Source organism: Mytilus galloprovincialis, chromosome 10 (genome assembly GCF_965363235.1).
Source record: "Mytilus galloprovincialis chromosome 10, xbMytGall1.hap1.1, whole genome shotgun sequence".
NCBI lineage: Eukaryota > Metazoa > Mollusca > Bivalvia > Mytilida > Mytilidae > Mytilus > Mytilus galloprovincialis.
In genome coordinates, this window is record NC_134847.1 from 78,430,526 (window position 1) to 78,455,793 (window position 25,268).

At 32.6% G+C, this 25,268-nt stretch overlaps 2 protein-coding genes across 4 annotated transcripts in view; one reads left to right on the forward strand and one right to left on the reverse strand.

Moving 5' to 3' along the window:
* Window positions 1-9,720, reverse strand: part of LOC143048464 (protein mono-ADP-ribosyltransferase PARP14-like) — a 51,759-nt gene extending 42,039 nt beyond the window's left edge. The window contains exon 1 of the mRNA XM_076222151.1: window positions 9,441-9,720. Coding sequence (XP_076078266.1) covers window positions 9,441-9,630 — 190 coding nt within the window. The 5' untranslated portion in view covers window positions 9,631-9,720. The remainder of the gene's footprint in view (window positions 1-9,440) is intronic.
* Window positions 9,721-17,493: 7,773 nt separating this feature from the next.
* The window catches only part of LOC143048466 (protein mono-ADP-ribosyltransferase PARP14-like), a 58,548-nt gene continuing 50,773 nt past the window's right edge, over window positions 17,494-25,268 (forward strand). For all 3 annotated transcript variants that reach the window (XM_076222156.1, XM_076222155.1, XM_076222157.1), the window contains exons 1-3: window positions 17,494-17,797; window positions 19,232-19,338; window positions 22,300-22,945. In XM_076222156.1, the coding sequence (XP_076078271.1) occupies window positions 17,608-17,797; window positions 19,232-19,338; window positions 22,300-22,945 (943 nt within the window). In that variant the 5' untranslated portion in view covers window positions 17,494-17,607. The remainder of the gene's footprint in view (window positions 17,798-19,231; window positions 19,339-22,299; window positions 22,946-25,268) is intronic.

Here is a 25,268-nt window from a genome sequence, read left to right on the forward strand (position 1 = left end):
AGATCATGGACAACTACGAGCAAAGAATAAATGATATAGAAATCGCCATAGAAAAGAAATGTGATAAAGAAGAAGTAAGAGATATAGTTAGCCAGGAGATTATAAAACACAAATGTGACGAGGAAAGAGTAAGAGAAATAGCTAAAGAAGAAGCATTAAATGGAGGGGCAGTAGCTAATGTTGTATCCGAGGATATTGAAGGTGGAGTGCTACCAAATCAAGGAACAGTAACCACAGTATTAGAGGAAATAAATGAGAGAAAAACAAGGGAAAATAATCTGATCATATTTGGGATAACAGATAATGAGTCGGAAAATAAACAAGAAAGAATAGAACATGATGTAGAGAATATAGTCCAACTCTTTAAAGATGCCAAGATAACATTGGATATTGAAAACATCAGAAAAACACAAAGACTAGGGAAATATGATAAAGAAAAAACAAACAGACCTCTATTAGTCCATTTGAAGAGCATAGACTCAAAACTAACCCTATTTAGAAACATGCATTATATTAGATCATATCCCAAATACCAAAAAGTAAATGTCAGCAATGACCTTACTAAAAGTGAGAGAGAAGAAGAAAAGAGACTGTGGGCTGAGGCAAAAAAACTTCAAGAAAACAACTCGGGGGACTTCCTGTTCAAAGTGCGAGGACCGCCATGGGCGAGGAAAGTAGTAAAAATAAAAAGGTGAAAAGAGACACAAAAAATGTAAATATAAATGTACAAAAGAAGGGAAAGGTTTTTAACGGCAATGTAAATAACTTTACAGTTCTACCAAAATTGAACTGTTTTTATACCAATGCAGATCAGCTATTAAACAAAATGTCAGAATTGATCGTTCGTACAAGAGACAATAAACCAAATATCATTGGGATAACAGAAGTAAAACCGAAAGCTAATAGATATAAACCATCAACAGCGGAATATTCAATACCAGAGGTAGGAAATTACAAAATGTTTGAGAAAAACATAAAGTCAGATGAAGGACGAGGCCTTTTAATGTATGTAGACTCCAACCTAGAAGCTACAGAAATTACAATGAAGACAGAGTTTCAGGAAAATTTATTTATAAAAGTAAAACTTAATCAAAATGACAAACTCCTTGTGGGTCTGATATATAGAACCCCATCCAACAGTTCCAAGGAATACAATGATAAGCTAGTAAACCTAATGTCAGAGGCAACAGATATGGGGTACTCACACATACTCATCATGGGAGATTTTAATTATCCTGAAATAAACTGGGAAACATGGAACACAAAGGGGGATAGACCAAACAGCACTGAAAATAAATTTCTGGAAGCACTACAAGATAATTTTCTGTACCAACACACAACAAAACCAACAAGATGGAGAGGAGCTGACACACCCCAAACACTTGACTTACTAATCACAAATGAAGAAGAGATGATTTCAAACCTAGAATATATGAGCCCGCTTGGAAAAAGTGACCACTGCGTCCTATCCTTTGATTTTAACTGTTATGTAAATATAAAAAGAGCACCGAAAATAGCTAATCTGTACAATCATGGAAATTACAAAGAATTTATTCAAGAGCTGAATAAAATAGACTGGCATAATAAGCTTAATGTGGAAAATTCCATTGATAAAAATTGATATTTTTTAACCATTTTTAAAAGAATTAGAGAGCAGATTTGTACCAACAAAAACTATGACACAAATAGGAAAAAAGAGAAATGTATTCCCCATAGATAAAAAGACGAGAGAGTTAATTAGAAGGAAAAATATTCTATCCAAAAAAATTATAACTAAACAAGATCCAGAAACAAGAGCTGAATACAATAAAGTCAGAAACCAGGCCAAAACATCCGTCAATAAACAAAAGAAAAGAAACAAAAGAAAAAGGATTATCTGAAAATGCCAAAAGAAACCCAAAGGCTATATGGAGCTACATAAAATCCAAATCAAAGACCAGGGAAGGTATAGGGGACCTACATGTAGATACAGAAGATGTAAAATCCGAAAAAACAGATGACAATAAACAAAAGGCCGAGATACTATCAGAATATTTTACAAGCGTATTCACTAATGAACCACAAGGCAATATTCCAGAGCCTAAGCATATTCCATTAGATAAAAAAATAGAGGAATTAAATATTGGCACTGATTTGGTTTTGAAACACCTACAGAAAATAAAAACGGATAAATCACCCGGCCCTGATAATTTACACCCAAGACTGCTGTTTGAAGTCAAAGAAGGTATAGCTGAACCACTTGGCATCATTTTTAGCCAATCTTTAACACAAAAAGTAGTTCCAAAGGATTGGAAAAGCGCCCTAGTGAGTGCAATATTCAAAAAAGGGAATAAATCACAAGCTAAAAATTATAGACCAGTAAGTCTCACATCAGTCGTCTGTAAAATAATGGAGAAAATAATAAGAGAACATATAATTAATTACATGAAAGAAAACAAACTATTTTCAAACAAACAATACGGATTTATCTCTGGGAGATCGACATCACTACAACTATTAGAGGTAATAGATAAATGGACAGAAGCTATAGACAATGGTTATGAGATTGACTGCATATATACAGACTTCATGAAAGCCTTTGATACGGTACCCCATAGACGACTCGTTAAGAAAATCGAAAATTTTGGGATAACTAATCCATTCCTAGAGTGGATAACAGATTTTCTATCGTATAGAAAACAACGAGTTTCAGTTAATGGGGAAACATCAGAGTGGAAAGATGTAACATCAGGAATTCCACAAGGCTCAGTATTAGGTCCCCTGTTATTTGTTCTATACATAAATGATTTGCTAGATTGCGTGACATCAGATGCCTACTTATTCGCGGATGACACAAAAATCTTTAGAATTATTGAAAGCAAATCAGATCAAACTATATTGCGAGATGATCTAAAAAATCTCGAGAAATGGAGTGATACATGGCTGTTGAAGTTCCATCCAGAAAAATGCAAACACATAAATATAAGTAGAGGGGTAAGAGAAGAAAAGACAAGTTACAAACTATTAGGTCATGATATAAGTAAATGTCAAGAAGAGAAAGATATTGGAGTAGTAATTGATGAAGATCTAACCTTTGAAAGACACATATGCGAAAAAGTGAACAAAGCTAATTCAACTTTTGCCGCAATTAGAAGGACATTTAAAAACTTAAACGAAAAAATCTTCATACCTCTATACAAAACATTAGTGCGAACACACTTAGACTATGCTAGCTCTGTATGGTCACCTTTTAAAAAGGAATCCATCGACAAAATCGAAAATGTACAAAAAAGGGCAACACGACAGATACCAGGATTCAATAAACTGAGCTACCCGGAAAGACTGAAAAAACTCAAGCTGCCAACATTGTCATATAGAAGGGTCCGAGGGGACATGATTGAGACATATAAGATACTAAATGGTAATTACGATCCAGAAACAAGTTCATTCCTTAAATTAATTTCAAGCACTGAAAATAGACATAGCACAAGAGTAAACAGTAATAAAATCATTCACCAACGATTCAAAACAAGTCTGAGGAAAAACAGTTTTTCTATAAGAATAGCCAAATTATGGAATAAGTTACCAGATAAAGTAACTAAAGCGCCATCTATAAACTCATTCAAAAATAGACTAGATAGATACTGGGAGTACGAAGAAATCTATTATTCTGATTATCGAGCTGAATTAACCGGAAGCAGCATCAGAAATAATGGAGACAATATTCAATTATATGAGTCTGGTGAAGAGGAACCGTGAGGATCCTGTACCGGAAAACATCATTAAGTATCATTAAGTAAGTATAATAAAAATTTTGTCCCAAATAGGTGATAAAGTAACTATTATGTAAGCAACTTTAATTGTTGTGTGTTTTTTCTAGTGAAGTAGGAGATATAAGGCTACTGGTGCAGTGTAAGGAAACTTGAGTGAAGTACCAACAAAGATGGCATATTGGTTTAATTCAGAATGAACAATAAAAAGCTGAGTTATATACTGAGTAACAAATTGCCACAGTAACATTGATAATTTGGTGGTACATGAAGTAATTTTAGATTTTAGTATATGCCACAGTGCATGAACTTTTAAAGTAATAGACATTGATTAGTGTATAATTGATATAACGTATGTGATTTATATGGAGTTCAAATGTATATAGTATGGTGATGGAACAGTTTCCTGCACGTTTACAAAAGTGATTTGACATTAAGTTATTTTAAAGTTTTATGTTTGAATTGAGCTCCTAGCTGGGATCGCAGCCTTAGCTCAATTTGGATAAGACCAACTGTCGTTGAGTTGTAAATTGGTGGTGGGTACGCCAGGCTGTGTTGACATCCATTACACCAGTATCTAGAACAATATATTTAGGCGAAATAATACTGGTTTTATATGCACCGATCATATACACTGTATAATATTCCTGCACATGCACACAGTTGCTTACAGTAAATCAGTTGCTAATCCGTGCACGTGCTACACTACAAAAGTAGTGGTACTCCAGATAGTGGAGGAAAGAATAGAGAAGAAGAAGATAGTCCGTTCGCCCTGGGTTCGTTCGCCCTATATTCATTTATGATATGTATATGTTACATCAATGAACGAAATATATATATATTAAAATTTATTAAAATTTATATATATCTATTAAAAGTTAAATACAGAATATTTGCCAAATTTATATTAATTAAATAAAAGTCTTGGCTGCATTGTTACACTTTATTTTATAATTACTTTTAATATTACTGTTGATGGAATTTGATTGCTGAGTAGGTGTCATTTGAAACCATTGATATCACTGATTGTTATATAAATTGTCTTTGATGGATTAATAATGAGAATAACATTTTTCTCAAATAAAATAGTCAGCTTGGATGGGTAAAATTCAGTTTGAAATAAAAAAAAAATAAATAAAAAAAAAGGATGGGTAAAAACACTGATGACAAGTGATAATGTACAGCAGTGTGACTGTGTTTTTGGTATTTGTTTCACTAATAGTAATTCTATTTAGTGCTTTTAAATATTTGTTTAGGAAATAAATGTGTGCGACGTACAGTTCGGAATTGATCTTGTTATAACTGTTACTGAATATTTTCAAATTGTTAAAATGCCGGTATCAATAAAGTTAAATATATAAATAACTTAGTCATGTTAGTCTTTAGTTGTTTTATGTCAGGTATAAGTCAGAAACTTATCCTCGTAGAAGCAAGACAACAACTTAGTCTTCAGTTGTTTCACATTTAAAAATACTATGCAGTGCTGAAATTTCGAAAAACTTATTTCCTTATTTTCGCGGGTTGTAAATTCAGGCGCGTAGCTACGTTTACGTCAAAACGCCCGGGCGTACACTTGAATTTTGTTTAAAAAAAATGTAATCTCAATAAATTAAAACGATCTGGTTTAAAGCACACCAGCCTTTTAAATCTTTCCTCAATTGCTTGTAATTGCGAATAAAAGTGACATTTTTTTCTTTCGATCAAATGGTACTATATATCATATATTTGTTCATTTTTCTGTCAGTCGAAGTCTGAATCTTCTGGGAATTCTTCTTACTTTCCTTTCGTTTAAAGCATTTCATAATCAGCTGAGATTCGATATATGCTTTGAATTTCAGTCGAGCCTACATTTATGACGCGAAAACAAGAAATATAAGAGAACCTAGATTTCATTGGAGGCGACAACATTTAGGTTCAATATGTTGTAAAAGTTTGTTTTTTTAGTATCAATGATTTTGTCAAACCTTAATGAAATTTTACGAAAGTTGGACAGAAGCTTTTTATTCTCAAAAGAGTATTCAGACCATATAAATGATGATTTTATATTTTTAATTTTCCCGGATTCTACTGATAAAAGGAACTTCTGTTTGCATATACAGTCTGTCAATTAATGATGACAGTGGTTGAAGTTTGTTACACTTCAATTACTTTGTTAACCCTTCATTGAATTTTATGAAACTTTGCAGAAGTTTTTTTATGATTAATGTCTGAATCAAAATTTTGAAAGTACATTTTTTTTTCAATTTTCAATTGACATACGGACTTATCTTTTAGCTTCTAACAGACGCTCTGTGATTATTATTTTTTACATGATGATTTTGAAAACCTTCAGATATTGTCATGAGACTAGGGTAGAAGTTAATATACCAGATCAAGAAAAAAAATCTAAAGAAAATGTTTGATTATTTAAAATCCTATTATAGACTGATAAAAAGACTCAATTTTCGCGGGAAGCGACAATCTAGCGAGAACCACGGTTCTCTCAGTGGCGTAGCTAGGCTATTTTTAGGTGTACGCCCCAACCACGGCGATGGTCATTGGTGTTACAGTAAATATCCAAACCAATTACTTTAAAATGTGTTTAAAGGAACCGTGGGATAAGGCCCGTTGTTGTGCAAATGTCGTTAATGGATAATAAATGATTAATTTGCAAAGATGTTTAGACATGTTAGATGCATTATGAAAAATCGTAAAGGGTTCCGCAAAACCGTGGTTCTCGCTAGATTGCCGCTTCCCGCGAAAATTGAGTCTTTTTATCAGTCTATAATAGGATTTTAAATAATCAAACATTTTCTTTAGATTTTTTTTCTTGATCTGGTATATTAACTTCTACCCTAGTCTCATGACAATATCTGAAGGTTTTCAAAATCATCATGTAAAAAATAATAATCACAGAGCGTCTGTTAGAAGCTAAAAGATAAGTCCGTATGTCAATTGAAAATTGAAAAAAAAATGTACTTTCAAAATTTTGATTCAGACATTAATCATAAAAAAACTTCTGCAAAGTTTCATAAAATTCAATGAAGGGTTAACAAAGTAATTGAAGTGTAACAAACTTCAACCACTGTCATCATTGACAGACTGTATATGCAAACAGAAGTTCCTTTTATCAGTAGAATCCGGGAAAATTAAAAATATAAAATCATCATTTATATGGTCTGAATACTCTTTTGAGAATAAAAAGCTTCTGTCCAACTTTCGTAAAATTTCATTAAGGTTTGACAAAATCATTGATACTAAAAAAACAAACTTTTACAACATATTGAACCTAAATGTTGTCGCCTCCAATGAAATCTAGGTTCTCTTATATTTCTTGTTTTCGCGTCATAAATGTAGGCTCGACTGAAATTCAAAGCATATATCGAATCTCAGCTGATTATGAAATGCTTTAAACGAAAGGAAAGTAAGAAGAATTCCCAGAAGATTCAGACTTCGACTGACAGAAAAATGAACAAATATATGATATATAGTACCATTTGATCGAAAGAAAAAAATGTCACTTTTATTCGCAATTACAAGCAATTGAGGAAAGATTTAAAAGGCTGGTGTGCTTTAAACCAGATCGTTTTAATTTATTGAGATTACATTTTTTTTAAACAAAATTCAAGTGTACGCCCGGGCGTTTTGACGTAAACGTAGCTACGCGCCTGCCTCTGGAAGAATTCATTAAACATGTTAAAGGTTTTAAGTAATTTGTGGTAACGAAATCTCTGAATTGATAATTTACCAGTAATACAGATTAAGTTCATTAATGTCGAAAACGTCACACAATACACGCGCATACAGCGAACGAGTGGTGAAGTATAAACAGCATAAGATCTTGAAGATGGTGACAAAGGAACATTACCATCCCAAAGAGAATCAAAGTACAGAAGTACTGAACATCGGATGACCACAAGTTCTTGTGGATGGTCAAATGCACTTGTCTCAGAAAAAAATCACATATCTCTTTACCTGAAACTGAGGTTAATGTACAGATATATATTTTTTTTCTGAGACAAGTTCGTGAGTGGATGATGAATAAATGACAGGAAATTCAACTTCACCGTAATAACTATTATATTGTAGTGAAACAAATCAGTATGTATACACTGATTTGTTGTTATATATTATATTAGAATAACAGTTACATGACTGTATATATGATTTCCATCCATTTGTATATCATTCCATTCTACTACTCTTATAATAGTGCAATGCAAGTGCATGGTGGACACTTTTCTGTAAAAATTCGACTTTTCTAAAAGATGGGATACGAGAAGGCATTTATATTTTCCCGCATAAATAATTACAGAGTTACCGGTCCTTGCCGGTATTGTCACAAAACGTTCTTGAGATATAACACAATTGATCGGTTCGTGTGCAAAAAAAAGTAAGTACACAACAAACCCAAAACTAATTTACAAAATGGAAATCTAGGCGATAACAATACATCAGAATGACCTCAAGGTCATCCCGATGTAAAAATTAGCAATAGGGAACGACAACTCGTCTCTTTTGTCGTAAATTTTAGTGTGTAGTTTCTCGTGTAAAACTGAAAAATCTTAATCAAGGAAAGGACAGTTATAACATCATATATTACCATTATAGTTGATTTTTTTTAAAGTTATATATTTTTGGTAAATTTCGGCAGTACATTTAGGGGTCTTTTCTGAGTTTGGTCATAAACTGTAATTCAAAACAGTACAAAACAAGTCTGCTATAAGGGGAGCGCAATTATTGCCCATAGAAATACACGACCAGGAATACATACACTTTCTCCAGCGATTAATTTGTTGCTGAAACGTACATAATGTTATGAAGGAGAAAATTAATCATCATCACAACTCAGTCCAGTAAGTGGATCTAGCATAATTTTTTATATACCTTTCTCATTAGAGAAGAAGGCTTTAAATGAGTTGCAACATACACATTTGAATTCAGATTTACCAAACGACCATTTGTTCAAATAGGCACTTGAAATGTTTGTTTGATAAGATGGTGTAGAAGTGTAGTGTAAAGAGTTGAAAAGTCAAAACTTTCCGAACAGAATCAGAAGGACCATCAAAAACACGTAGTTTATCTATAACATCCAAAGATTTTTTTACACTCCAAAAATAGTTTGTTTCACTATTTTCATATATTTTATTACAAAATTTAATGCTAAGTTCTCTGATAGTAGTTTATGAACTAGTTAAAATCACAGTCACTGAATATTTTACATGATTTGTTTTAGCTAAATTCCCATCCCAATTTGGTCCTCTGAAAAAGCGCTTATGAAGTACCCTAAAAAATGCCGTGAATTAAGTAATTCAAATGTTTAATTATGCTTCCTGTTAATTTCGTAAGTTTTCTTTAAAATGTAAATTGCATGGTCACTGTACAAGTATTTGCATTAATTTATCATTTCAGCGAAAACCGATAAAGATCAAGGAGGAGGAAATAATGAATGATCCAGGAAGTTCAATAGAACATATATATAGATATTAACAAAGATTTCAAGCTCCAGAAGACCGTTTTTATTGAAAGCTTTGAAGAAATTATATTTACTAAATTTAATTTAAAACATTAATTTTGAGAAAACTTTGTATTTCTGTATAAAACAAATTGATTTCACACTAAAACGAAAGTAGAAAAAATAAAATATTAAATTTTCTTTGATCTAGAATAGATAGATACTATTTTGTATGAAATGTAACTCAGAAACATTACCTTCTATTGTAAAAAACTGAACTATCCATTCCTGATTTTTGAAATCATAGTTTTCTGTTCGAGTTGCTCTAGTTCCTCTCCATGCGTTTGTAAAAGTCTGTCTTACGTCATTAAAAGCAGTTTCTCTGTTAAAACCTTTGACCATAATACACTTTTCACATATTTTCTGTCGTAATTCAGCATTGCTCATCTTAGCTTCAGGACTGATTAACTTCAAATCAGCGAGACCAAGGTACGGACTTCCTACTTTCACTTTCGTTTTAATACACTACCTATTATATTATAATGAATTTGAGAAAATATCAATTTACTAGGAATTTAAGAAAATTTGAGATTTCAGATTCGCTCCATTGTGTCGGAACATTTAAATACCATAGTCCTGAAAAATATTGTGACAGTATATAATCGGATTTATATGCAATGCCTTTTTCAAGTTTGTATTGTTTATGATAATAATAATAATAATCTATTTTATTATTGTGTCACATATTGATTGACATGTACATATCATACAACAATATTAAAACATACATAGAACAATCAATACCCAGCCATATCATTTGGCTTATGCTGGCTTATGATAATTAATGTCTATCGTTTTGTCATTAATATATGGAACGCCGTAGCTGCCTTATGTGTACTTGTTTTTAGATACGCTTATACTTTTCAATATATGCACATAGTTTTTCTATATATGCACATACTTTTTCTCTATATGCACATAGTTTACTTTATATGCACATAGTTTTTCTATATATGCACATAGTTTTTCTATATATGCACATAGTTTTACTATATATGCACATACTTTTTCTCTATACGCACATACTTGTTCTCTATATGCACATAGTTTACTTTATATGCACATAGTTTTTCTCTATATGCACATCTGTTACTTATTCGTTTTTAATGCGCGGAGTATACGGTTGCACTTTGAATTAAATCGTTTTTCAATTGTGTTCATGTCTCTGGTGGTAACAATGTGTTCTTACAGATGAAATGACCCTATAAGCGCGATTGCAACCGTTCCAGTGCTCGGTTAATAACCTGTTACTTATTCACTTATAATACGTTTGTTGTACGTTGCACCTTTAAAAAAAATCAATTGTGCCCATGTCTCTTGGTGTAACAATGTGTTCTTAGAGATGAAATGACCCTATTAGCGCGCATGTACACGTTCCAGCGCTCGGTTGACACCCTGTTGTCTATTCGTTACCTATTCGTTACCTATTCACTTATAATACGTTTGTTGTACGTTGCACCTTTTAGAAAAGGATTTTCAATTGTGTTCATGTCTCTGGTGGTAACAATGTGATCTTAGAGATTGAATGACCCGATTAGCGCGTATGTACCCGTTCCAGCACTCAGTTAATACCCTGTTACCTATTTGTTACCTATTCGTTACCTATTCACTTATAATACGTTTGTTGTACATTGCACCTTTTAGAAAAGGATTTTCAATTATGTCCATGTCTCAGGTGGTAACAATGTGTTCTTAGAGATGAAATAACCCTATTACTGCGTATGTACCCGTTCCAGCGCTCGGTTAATACCCTGTTACCTATTCGTTACTTATTCGCTTATAATACGTTTGTAATACTTTTTATGTGTAGTGTAGTATGTTCAGACTTATTTTTGTTTGTACGTTTTGGATGATTTTGTTTAAATATTCCATGTGTAATGGCAGTATAAACATTCAGAGTTTGAATTTATTAGAATAGTAAATTTAACATTTAAGAGAAAGCTGTACTTGTCACAAAGCTGCCACCAAAAAATAGGGACATTGCTTTAATCTACAATTTTCTATGACAATGATAAATGTTCATTAAGAAGAGCAAATTTTTATCTTTTATTCATCATATTTGATTTTCAACCATATTTGTCAGGGTTCTCCAAGGAAAATATGTGCAAAAGCAGAAACATGTAAATACTTTAATTTTATATAACAGGTAACAGGTTATTTACCGAGCGCTGGAACGGGTACATGCGTGCTAATAGGGTAATTTCATCTCTAAGAACACATTGTTACCACAAGAGACATGGACAAAATTGAAAATCCTTTTCTAAAAGGTGCAACGTACAACAAACGTATTAAAAGTGAATAAGTAACATGGTATTAACAGAGCGCTGGAACTGGTGCATGCGCGCTAATAGGGTCATTTCATCTCTTAGAAAACATTATTACCACCAGAGATATGAACTTAATTGAAAATCCTTTTCTAAAAGGTTCTACGTACAACAAACGTATTATAAGTGAATAGGTAACAGGGTATTAACCGAGCGCTGGAACGGGTACATGCGCGCTAATAGGGTAATTTCATTTTTTAAAACACATTGTTACCATCAAAGACACGGACACAATTGAAAATCCTTTTCTAAAAGGTGCAACGTACAACAAACGCATTATCAGTGAATAGGTAACGAATAGGTAACAGGTTAATTACCGAGCGCTGGAACGTGTACATGCGCGCTAATAGGGTCATTTCATCTCTAAGAACACATTGTTACACCAAGAGACATGGACACAATTGATTTTTTTTTTAAAAGGTGCAACGTACAACAAACGTATTATAAGTGAATAAGTAACAGGGTATTAACCGAGCACTGGAACGGTTGCAATCGCGCTTATAGGGTCATTTCATCTGTAAGAACACATTGTTACCACCAGAGACATGAACACAATTGAAAAACGATTTAATTCAAAGTGCAACCGTATACTCCGCGCATTAAAAACGAATAAGTAACAGATGTGCATATAGAGAAAAACTATGTGCATATAAAGTAAACTATGTGCATATAGAGAACAAGTATGTGCGTATAGAGAAAAAGTATGTGCATATATAGTAAAACTATGTGCATATATAGAAAAACTATGTGCATATATAGAAAAACTATGACTTTTTTTGTGCATATAAAGTAAACTATGTGCATATAAAGTAAACTATGTGCATATAGAGAAAAAGTATGTGCATATATAGAAAAACTATGTGCATATATTGAAAAGTATAAGCGTATCTAAAAACAAGTACACATAAGGCAGCTACGGCGTTCCATATTAATATGCTTGCCTGTCTGTTTGTTTTTAATTGGTTTTTAATTGGTTTGTTTATTTAGTAACAATCCTATTGTTTAGATTTTAAACTAATAAAATTCTTATTCTTATTCTTATTCTTTCCATGTGATGAAATTTCTTGAAAGTGTTTTTTAAGCTGTGAAATAACTAAATGCATAGAAAAAATTAAAACGTTTGTTTTATAAATATAAAATTAAATGCTTGTGTCCCTCTCATTTCAAAATTGTTTCTCTAATGTTATGATCCATCTTTTATCTTCTAAATAACAGTATCTTCATCCCAAACATTTGTCCATGTATAACCATGATAACGGGACGAATGTACTTCCAATTGTTATTTTCCTTTCCCTGATGAAGATGTCCCGTTGGATATAATACTCGTAGAGTGTGTATAAATCATAGAGGTTACTCATGTGGTTCGTAATGCAAACACAGGCTAAATGTGATGAGCATTATATTGTCAACAACATTAATTTTATAACAAAGATACATTAAACTATATTATAAATTGGTCAAATCTTATTATACAAATCGGGTAAATCACAAATAAGGAGATTCGACAATTTTGTTTGAAACAAGACTAAACTCTGTCAAAATTTTGCACATTTTTTTTTATTCTAATTGTCATTTTACGCGCGATCATGGTGTATCTGATAGTTGATGACGCTGCTGTAATATGCGTAAGGATCTCCTCCGAAGTTCAGTCACTAATATAAAATTGCTAGAAAACAAGATTTTTGTATCGCCTGCGACGAAAGTCGTATTATGCGAGACATAGGTACTAGTATAACTATCGTGTAGCGGCGGCGACGGCGGTGTAAACTATCTGTATAAAGCTTTATATTTCAGAAGGTAGAATACCAGGATGCTTCATATCTTGTGTACAGGACCCACATGACCGCAACCTCATTTCACAGATCTGTGGTGTATGAAAAGACTGTAATGAGTACATGTCAGTCTGGCAGTTATCATTTGGCATTGACCTCATGATTTTCATGGTTCATTGGTCAATATTAAGTTTTGTGTTCTGGTCTGTTCTTCAAGTACTATAAGCAAAAGGTACACTATATTCGGTGTATGGATTGATTGTAAGGTGTATATGATTGTCTGGCAGGTATCATATGACCTTGACCTCATTTTCATAATTCATTGGTTATAAATGTTAAGTTTTTGTGTTTCGTCTGTTTTTCAAGTACTATAAGTAATTGGTCAACAATTTTAGTATATAAATAATTGTAAGGTATATAAGTCCTTCTAATCAGTATCATATGACCTTGACCTCATTTTTATGGTTCATTGATCAAAGTTAAGTTTTTGTGTTTCCCAAATTCTTAAAGTAATATGTCAGCTATATTTGGCGAATGAATTAAATGTAAGTTGTTTGTATATTTGCCTGGCATATACTATCTGACATTGACCTAATGTTAATCACCAATGGTACATTTTAGTAATATTATCAGTCTATCAAATACTATAAGCAACAGGTCAACTATGTTTGAATGATTGTAGATGTAAATGTCTGTCTTGCCTGGTTCATCTTACCACGACCTCATTGTCATAGAACATAAATAAAGTAAATTGTATGTGATACTTGTAAAATCTTCATGTTACAGACTCATTGATAAGTAAAACAGGCGGGACAGTTTGAACAGCGTGTGCACTTAGAATTGCTATATCAACAGGTACTTTGAAGTTGCTTTCAATATATACACGAGTGTGTCATTTTTCACTTTTCATAAAAATGTTTGTTAATTGTTTGGGTTTTCTTTTGTAATTTTTGGTCTAATAGCTGTGACGTTACGCACGTTATTGCGTCAATACCGCGTAATTAATCAGTCCACACTAATAAACAGCTCTTCTATAAGATCATTACAGTTAAGTTATATAAAATTAATATCCATGCATAGACTAGACAGGTATATACTATTCCGAAAAAAAACACTGCAAATTGTGTTATAATATACTTTTCAATAGTCTAAAAAAAAAGGACAACATATTGACAAAACGTCAAAAATATGCGTGTCAGACGTAACAGACTATACGCATAGCAACTTAAGCAGGGGTGTTTGTGTTCTTCAAAAGAGTGTTATATCCGCGATAATTCGAATGAATGATAAGCCTTATAAGTATTACCAAGGATTTGTATAGTAGTATCTTACATACAAATCCTTGGTATTACAACAATACTGAATATGCGTTCCTGTAACGATCAACGCATTATTTTTTTGGCAAAGAAAATAGTGTTCATTATGGTCAGATTTAGGAAAATGTTAAGTTATCAAAATTTATAGGTTTTATAATATAAGATTCTATGAAAGTTCGTTTGTGTAAATTATGCTTACAAAAGCACATATTAGATAGACCATATCAAAATCGAATTTTTGCAGCACTCACACCACCGACATAAAAATCCAACGGCTTTTGGCAAATGTCTTGCAAGATGTCCAATGTCGGAGACGCCGCTTTTTACAAATAAACTGTCCTTTGACACGTTATTTATTGAAAATTTAAATTTATTGCATGCTGAATAGTGCTTTTCCGTAATTGTACTTTTACTCTACCAAACAGCTACATATATACTTTTTGATAATTTGCGTAGTCAAATAGCTACTTTTTCAAAGAAATGAAATATCTTGCAAGTTTAAAATTGTCCACTGGACGATTTTCATACGTTTTCAACGTTGTCGATTCGGGACGCTATTTTGGGTGGATTATCTGTATATATTTCATCAAATAGAATTTTCTTGGTCGTCAGATACTATCAACAAGACCACAAAGTATAAAAAAAAAATCCGATTGCTTGAGTTGTTCGTTTAAATGAGGTTCTTAAGTTGTGAAAAAGTTGTGTATTACGAGAGGATAAAAAAGTCATCTTTTTCAAATTTTCAAATTTGGGAAGTGTAAAACTGCGATTTTGTATTTCTCTGCAATAAGATTCATATGTGTAGAACTCAAGTTGAAAGTGAATTTAAAATTGGGACTGAAGCGTGGCTATATACCTCTCCATATCATAAAAAGCTTGTAAACATATGAGATGAATATAATTAACCTATTTTTTTCTTACAATCGTTTCGTTTCTTAATCTAATTGTTCCGTTATTAAAGTGAAGTGCTCTAGTTTAACTTGTAATTCCCTACAAACTTTATTAATTAAAGCAAAATATATGTCTTTTTCCCAGTTTTCGGATCTAAATGGAGAAACATTGCATTCTATTACGTTTTATGTCAATTGGTCTCTAGTAGAGAGTTGTCTCATTGGCACTCATTATACCGTATATTTTTTTTATATATATATATGAGTCATGTCACATAGACTTATGCATTACCCAAATACGATATATCTTGTTGTTTGTTGCTCACGTTACTTTCAGTTGGAAATATTTCATGCATATTCAAAACAACCATATTGATCATATGTGCAAAACAAAAATTGCAAGCGAAATAAAAAGATATCCCCAATACTCATTAATCGCCGTAAAACGTAAAAATTTGAGACGCAATCATGCGTAACGTCTACAACTACAACTGTGATCAACGGATTTTTACAGAAACCTTTGTCGTCTTTTGTTATTCATCCGATGGAGTTGGGCGATAGATAAAGCAACAAAACCACAAGCTGTTCACCTCACACAGTTTGTATGAAAATATCGTAGTTAGACTAGGTGTTTTGTGTGTGTGTGATATTTTGGTATTGCTGCACAGCTTTGACAGTCTCAGTACTACTGCGGATGCGTCGAGGGAGTTGATCGCGCTGACCATGCGGAGTGTGAGGTTAGAAGCACTCAACATGCGACCGGGTAAAACCAAATATTGGTATTTGTTGCTTCTCTGTTAAGTACCGCATGACATTTGATAATGACAGGAGAGATTGTTCGGCTCTAAGGCAGAATAGTATATCTGGGTAAGGTGGCATGTTTATATAACTTTGTTTTTACATAAAATATCTTATATACCTTTGTAAGATATCTCATATATTTGATAAGATATATCAATTATAAATCATTGGTATGTATTAATATGCTGATTACTATTAGTTACATGTATAGTGTGCTAGTGACCTAATATACGGTATATATGGGGTCAATGTAAATTCCATATAGTGTGAGATCGAACATGGCTCAGATGGTCAAGATTTCAATTTCGTTAGCATTTCATTGATCATACAAAAACAGTTGCCAACATTAACAACTTGTTAGCCTAAATGTGTTTTTAAATTTATTTCAATCTTCATCAATTTCTTCGTCTGTTGAACCCTTTAAGATATTTTCTCAGTACCGTTTTTTTATAAAGGGACAGAACACCATTACTAATCGTGTATTGAAATAAGCCCCACCTCCCTACTAACCTAATATGGAATATACACGGTCTCCACGCGGACGCTTTTTAACAAGCGTATTCCTAACAATGTATATATAGGAGGTAAGACAAATAACATTACACTGTCTGCTGGTATCCACCAACTCTAAGTAAAGATCCATGTTAAGAAAATATTTGGTGCAATTAGAACAACATGTTAATAAATCCTTCAAAAACCACAAGTATGCTAAAAGCTAGGACACTATACAAATGTTTGGCTAAAAGGTACTCCCTCGAGATAGCGGGAAAAATATATCTGGACAAGCAAATGGATATACCGGTTAGTATAGATGATAAACTAAAAACAAATATGATATACGGCAAAAAAAGATTACAGGCTTCTGACTTGGGACAGCCACACTCATAATGTGGAGTGGTTAAACTTGTTTGATGGTGCCATATACCTTCCCCTTTAATAAACAGGCTATCCTGCATGGGACTTGTATGTACTATTTCATACCATTTTGTGCTTACTTTATGAGATTCCAAGTAAGAACATGAACACTAATAAGGTTACCCTCTTTAAATAAAGATTTAGAATATTGATTTAAAAAATTGTTAGAATCAGACAAGCTTTTTGTAAAGCTTGAGGTGTAATTTACAAATCACTGAAAACGAAAGTGAAAGTAAAAGTAAAATACGCAGTCAAAAGTCAAGAATGGATTTTCACAAGTAAAAAAGTTGAAGTTGAAGTTGAAAGGGAGTGGCAGAGTAAAAGGAAATCTATATAGAGAGTTAATATGAGCAATGCTGACTTACGACAGAAAATCTGTGAAAAGTGTATTTTGGTGAAAGGTTTTAACACAGAGACAAATTTCAATGCCATAAAACTAAATTTCACCGAGTCTTGGCGGGGAACGTTAGCTACAAGGACAGCTGGCTTTAAGTCTAGTGATCAAGAATGGATTATTCAGTTCCATTCAACAGAAGGTTAAAATTTAAATTTACTTGTTTACAATATAATTATTTTAAATGCATATTTATTAATTTTAAACTGAAACCTATATGATCTACTTTCGGTTTAGCTTTGCAATAACCAGTATGAATACATGTGGAAATGAAAGTAAATTTTTTATTCATTGGATTAATAAAAGATGTTTCTTAGCATTCCATCTTTCCTGTAATAAACTAATCGAGATACAGCCTGATCAACAGGATTAAAAAAAAAGAGCTATAGGAGGGTTACAGGAATATGCCCTTAACCATCAGTAGTCAAACGGTCATTTCACAAGTTGGTTGACCGTTATGGAATAACCATTTCACAAATGATACCAGATATGTTCCTTACGTCATAACTACAATCCCTTTCCCTTTCATGAATGTGACCTACCAATTTGGACTATTTACCAGATTTGTTAATATAACATTATTGAGGAGGGGGGATAGGACCTTTATCGGGACTCCGGGATCGGGTGTTTTTAAGCTCAGGATTTCAGGATTGTCCCTTTTGGGATCCGGGACGTCTTTTTATTGGATTTCGGGACCTCGGGATTTCGTATTTTTGAGCCCGGGATTTCGGGATTTCATGTTTTTAAGCCCGGGATTTCGGGATCAGTACCCCTCCTATCCCCCCTCATTGAGCAACACGACGGGTGCCACATGTGGAGCAGTATCTGCTTACTCTTCTGGAGCACCTAAGATCACTGCCCCTTGTTTTTGGTGGGGTTCGTGTTGCTTATTCTTTAGTTTTCTATGTTGTGACATGTGTACTATGTTTGTCTTTTTCATTTTTTAATAGCCATGGTGTTGTCAGTTTATTTTCGATTTGATTATGAGTTTGACTGTCCCTCTGGTATTCTTTTGTTCCTCTCTTATCATGATTCATGAAAGTATCTGTATCATGATTTGTCAGAGGTTACAATTACTTAACCATTAGGTTAACTTTTGGAAAGAATTTAACTTGGTTCATCTAAATCAGACAACCCTGCTTCCCCCCTCTACCCCTAAAATCTGTCTTCAAACAAATTGGCAAAATAAAAAAAAAAATAAAAAAAATTGAACAATGCAGAAGTTAATGATACATTATAAAAAGCAATGACAGCCGGAAAATCTGCAAAGAGCATCAATCTGAAGTCAACCACCAGGTTTTGACAAAAAAAGCAGGTAAAATTTGTAATGTTTGGTTAATGCAACAAAACTTTTTTTGTTTATTGTTTTATTTTAACTGAATTTGATATGGAAAGAGTGATTATGTCAGGTTATAAAGAACTAATAGAGGAACTAAAGTGGTCTGTGGCATAAGAACCCCTATGAATTAAGAAAAAAACAAACTCAACAAAATACGTTTATACCTGAAAATTGTACATTGATGATAAAATTGATCAATTATTAATGCTATTGTTTTTTTTCTTCCTTTCTTTACAGTTGCACAAGGATATATCACATTTATAGGCTCACTAGAAACATCAGAAGGAAATCTATCCATAAGTGATTGTGAATTACCATGTGATATCCCAGATGAATGGTTACAGGTTGGATATATTCATGATATTCTAAAATGTTATTTTATTTGTTGATTCTACTATAAAGTTTTTGTTCTCTTGCAGTGCCATATACTACCAATAGTATATCACCTTTATATTGATATATGATATATAATATGAACTGACTCTTTACAGGTTTTCAAACCTATAAAGTCGACTGCTTCAAAATTTTAAATAGATGGTTCTTATAATAAAAAAAAAAAATCATTTTTATAAAATTGCAAGAGTTGAAGTGTCAAGAAATTATTATGCAAATTTCATAATCAGATTACTTTCTTTTTTAAGGGGGCTCGCGGGTCTAAATCAACTTTTTTTTCTAATATAGGATTTTGCTATTTTTTTCTCTGATTAAACTTTATCTTATACCTAATAGAAATATAAAATAAAAATATGGGGTCACTGTTCATTTAAGCTCACAATCTGCCTCCAAAAGAAGCATACATTTTTGTTAATGTCATTTTTTTCAATCTATTGAACTAATAGGAGAAATTTTGGTAAGGCCACACCAATTTAATTTCTTGTTCTACGGATTTTTGGACTCCAAAATTTGGGGCGAGCGAGCGAGCGATTTGAAAATTTTAATAAAAAAATATTTAATTTGCAAATTTTTGAGGCGAAGCTTGAAAAGTAAAGGCGAGCGATTATAATTTTTTTTTGTAAACATAAAATAGTAGGTTTTGACAATATTAAAACTTGATTTATCATTTGTACTTTGACATTTCTTTAATTTCTGAAGTATTTTTTCCCTGTTCACCATGAAATAATTAAATCTAGTCTATGTATATGTGACTGACAATGAGACAATTCTCCATCCAAGTCATAATCAGTTTTGGGGCAACCCCTTAATGTTATAAATATCCCTTTTACATGTTTTATGAGGGATCAATATAAGTAATAATATATTTGTTTGTACAAAAGGGCTCATATTTTCTCAAAGAACTATATATCTATCTGGTATTAAATGGTCAAAACATGTCCAAGAATTTTGTCATATTCCTGGACTTTTCACCATGTTAAATTAACACATTTACTTTAACAGTTTAATATTATTAAAAATAAGTCATGTAAGTGGACCCCTCTTTTAGAAAGAGTTGTTTAAAATATGATGAGTACAAGTTTTCAAAGGTTTTGTATAGAAGAACTATACAAATCCTTGGTATTTCTATTTTCTTTTCTACAGCAGTAAAATGACCCCTCGTCTGAGGGAGGGTTGTTCTCAACCTGATAATAACAAACACAGGTCAAAGTACGACCTTTTACACAGGGCTTTGATACAAACCAAACAGCAAGCTATAAAGGACCCTAAAATTATTAGCGTACACAATTCGAACAGGAAAACCAACGATCTAATTTATAATCCAAACGGGAAAATACCAATGAACAACATCAACAAATGATAACTGCTGAACGACAGGCCCCTGAATCAATCAGGACAGGTGCATAAACATGCAGCGGCTATGGATAGTTTTGTTTCGCCAGCATACAATATAATTGCAGTTGAAGGCAAATCCTTCAGAAGTTCTTTGTTCTTTATTCTTTATTCTAACAACGAACATTTTTTTTATAGGGAATATAAGTAAGGGGGAAAGAAACCAATTTTTTGTTCTTTACAGGTAATACCGCTGTTATAAATTCATATCGGAGCACTCCCATTTGGATAAATTAATAGGTTTCATACTGAAACAAATATTCTCACAGATATTTACACAGTGTGGTGGGGTGCTTTTATGTTTGAAATCGTTATATACAGGTTAGACTGTGATTTTAAAAACAAATGTTGATATCTTTTTATAATTATTACAAAAAAAACGGTGCGGGAAATGGACAAGATTACATTTCCTGATGCGGGAAGCGGGAATATAAAAAAAATAGAAAAAATCTGTTTTGAAAAAAATAGGTGCGGGCGGGTCCGTGGTACAAGGAATCAAATTGGTGTGGCTCAATATCGAAATAAAAAAAGAACTAAATTACAGAAATTGCTAACATTTTACAATTATTTACTTTATGTACAGCTTGTTTGAAAACAATAATAAAAAATATAGGTCACTGATGAGTTAAAAAAGATATTTCAATTAAAACATCAAAAAATGACAATTTTGCACCAAAGGAAGATAATTTGGAGCTTTTTCAATGATATAAACATTTTTAAAGTCATCTGTTGCCAAATTAAATGGATTTGTCTGGGTGATTTTAGTACCATATTATAAAGTAATAGCTAATAGTGTAGTAAATAAAATTTGTAATGAAAAAACAAATGTTTAATTTTTTGCTGAATTTTTTATACCAGCAAGCCTCGTTAAGATGAATTTGAATTTAATAGTCAAAACATTGTACACTATTTAGTGTTCATGGTGTTCATAAGTCATTCCTTATGAGATTTACATGATACAAAAATCTCAATGGGTCTCATTTGGGTCTAAGCGTGACGCGGGATTGCAGATTATTTGGCAGCATGACACATGAAAGTCATGCTTACAAATAATCGGTTACAAATAATATTTTATTTGTTGATTCTATTATAAAAATACAAAGTTTTTGTTCACTTTGCAGTGCAATATACTACCAAAAGTATATCACCTTTATATTGATATTTATATTATAAAAATTATTGTGCCGTGAAAACGGGAAATGAAGTCTAGTGGGACACCAAAAATTACATTAAAATGAGTATTGCTTGCATACATAGTGTAAGCAGGATATAGGAATCTGACAAAATAGTAAGCAGGATTCGGGATCAGAACCCCCCATTGAGACCCCCTTATGAATGTCAAACTGTATAGCGTCTTTAAGATTGAGAAAAAAAGTAAATATGGCCATATTAAATCAAAGTAACTTAACCTAAATATCAATAGACTGTTAATCATATTTTATATTTGATTTGTAAATATGAAACATTAGTTACCAGTGTTAAGACAGTAATTTACATTGATGATTTTGTTTTCCCTTCAGACTCCAGATATCAATGATCCTTCAGCATCAGCTAACAAGGGGAACAACTCTTACACAGACCACACACAGCCTCCACCATATTCTGAGTATGCCAGTCAAGCACCAGGGACCAATCCATCAGCACCACCCCTACAACAACCTGGTGGTCCCCATGGATTTCTACCATTTAGCCCACCTTTTGATCCACAATACATGACACATCATGGACCAAATCCTCAAAATCCTTATCAGTTCTACCCTCCAGGAATGGGATGGCCACCATATCAGCCTGGACCTACTGAAAAAGGAGATCCATCTCAAGACCAAGAGAAAGGTCCACATGTTCCTGGATATCCAGGGCAGTATGGATGGCCACCATATGTCGGTTATTATCCATATGGTCAATATCCTGGCGCTTATCCAGGCTATGGCTATACTCAAGAGTTTGTTCCTCAACAAGATCAGCAGCCTGGTGCCAAGCAGAATCCGAATAATAAACCAGAAATTTCTACGAAAGATGGAGAAAGAAGTGATATTCAATCTGCATTTGCTGAACAGTCAAGTACAGAAACTCCTGTTCAATCACACGAAGAAGGATTGAAAGAAGAACAGGAAGAAGAAGTGAAAGAAGAAGTGGAAGAGGACATACTTGAAGAAAAAAATGATGGTAGATATTATAATGTTTTTAAAGAGATATTTCAGGACCTCCATAATTTAAAATTGAGGATATATATAAGTAATTGAGGACTCCCAAACATCTTAAGACCTCCACGATTTGATTTCAGTATCTCCACAATTCTGTTTCAAGATATCAATCAATTTATTGCTATCCTGAATTAGATTTATAGAAAATTTGTCGGTTCCCATGAAAATAAATGAATCCACAGTATATCTAAAGAAATATAAAGAAATCACAAACATTGAGAGTAAAACTTCTTTTTACACATGACTAAGGACAAGTGAATCATATACAGTAGATTCATTGTTCTTCGTTGGACACCAATTTTCATGGATTTCAAGGGTAAATGTTAACCATGAGATTAAATGTGCAACGAATTACAAATTTTGTTAAGGGTTTTTAAAGATCAAGGCAAAGCCACCAAACCAAATATTCACGAAAATGCAAGCTTTCCTCAATTCAAGAAAATTGGAACCCACGAAAATAAATAAATACACAGTTCTACAATTGTGTGAACCTTGGAAGTCAGGCAATTAATGATTACATGTTTGAATGTATGGGACCCTTGCTATGGAAATAATTACATACAACCCTACCACATTCTGTATCTGACTGTTCCACGTAAGGAGCCTGTAACTCAATGGTTGTCATTTGTTGCTGAATGTCTAATTTGTTTATTGTTTTATAAATGTAAATCTAGCTGTTGATTTTTTTTGAAAGATAAGAACTTGCTCTAAATCTTTAATAAGGCACCAGCCTCCCTAACAACACGACAGGTTAGCTACTGTTACTAAATGTATTCACACTGAAATATAGTTCCCTATGGTTCTTATGTATGTGCACACAATACACATACATTTTGAAATAAATTGGTATATTATTTGAACAGTTCATTTATGTAAGAATGTATGTCATTAAGGTGTGTTGATGTGCAGGCTTTTTTTAAAAAACATTTTGATTAGGTAATTGAGTATTGATACAATACTAGTATGATTGACAACTGTCATGATCACTAAACAATCAAAGACAAGGTAGACCTTTAATTACAATGCCCGGCCTCCTAAACTGTCAATCAAATTGACCACATTACTTATCAACCTCAGTCTTGTATATTGCAGGGTCTGTATAATTATGTAAGACTTAAAGGGAAACTTTGCAAAAAAATCAAAAATTGATATTATGTCCATTCTGTATAGAAGTGCTCAAATTCATAGACATTAAAGTTTTATTCGGCTAGATAAGAGATCACCATTGATTTTAAATTTAGAGTGTCAATTCCCTGTGTGCCGCCATTTTGTCATCACCTTCGTTTTGAGACCACGATATGTCTAAGGACCAAAACTAGAGTAACCTGATGTAGTCGTAATTGCGTGTCGATATCTTGTCAATCGTACGGATGTTTTATCCGACTAACTAACTTGATAAGGAAAATGTTATTATTTTTTAAATAACCATGGTCTGTCATTTTTAAACTGTTTATATTGGAATTAGTTAAAAAGTCATAGTTCATCATAAATACGTGTATCGTGAAAATTGTTTTCGAAAATCTAAATTGTTCATGATATTACATTCTTTTATGTGATTTAAATAAATTCGGACCTTCCCTCAATTGATCAGCTGATCACCAGCATGCCTAAAGGTATTACCCCCAAAGGTATTGTGAGGTGACATGTCAAGGTATTCAAACAATTTCCTGTCGGACTTGCAAGTTCATGCATCGTTTCACTTCTGAGGGTATTGAGGAGTGTACACGGCCGATAACTTGTAACTCTCCATTTTTAACTATCAGGTGTATAATATACATCTCTGTCTTGCGTGTCCTAAAGTGATATACTAGTCATTACTAAACTCATACGCTTGTTTATAAATAGCATTTCTGGTGTAAAGAATATTATTTATAAAAATCTAAATAATACCAAATAAAAAAAAGATTTGAGTAAATAAAAATCTATTTACATATTTTTTCCAAGAGTAAATTTAAGAAAATGTATATATATACTCGTTGTCAATAGTGAAGGACAGATTGAAACATACCAGAAATATTTATTTAAAAAAATGTACGCACTTGTTGACCATTCGTTTATACGCCTGGATATAAAGTTACGGAACTATATATATATATAGCGCAATTTAAAATATATTGCCAGTTAAAATGACTTATAATTACACTTAAAAATAGCGAAAGATGACATCAAATTCGTTCTTTTTTTTAAAAACATTGTTGGTCAAATAACTAAAGTATTATACGTTGTGAGACAAAGGCTATTTTAATAAGGACATTCCCGATTATGTATAAATTTTGTTGACGTTT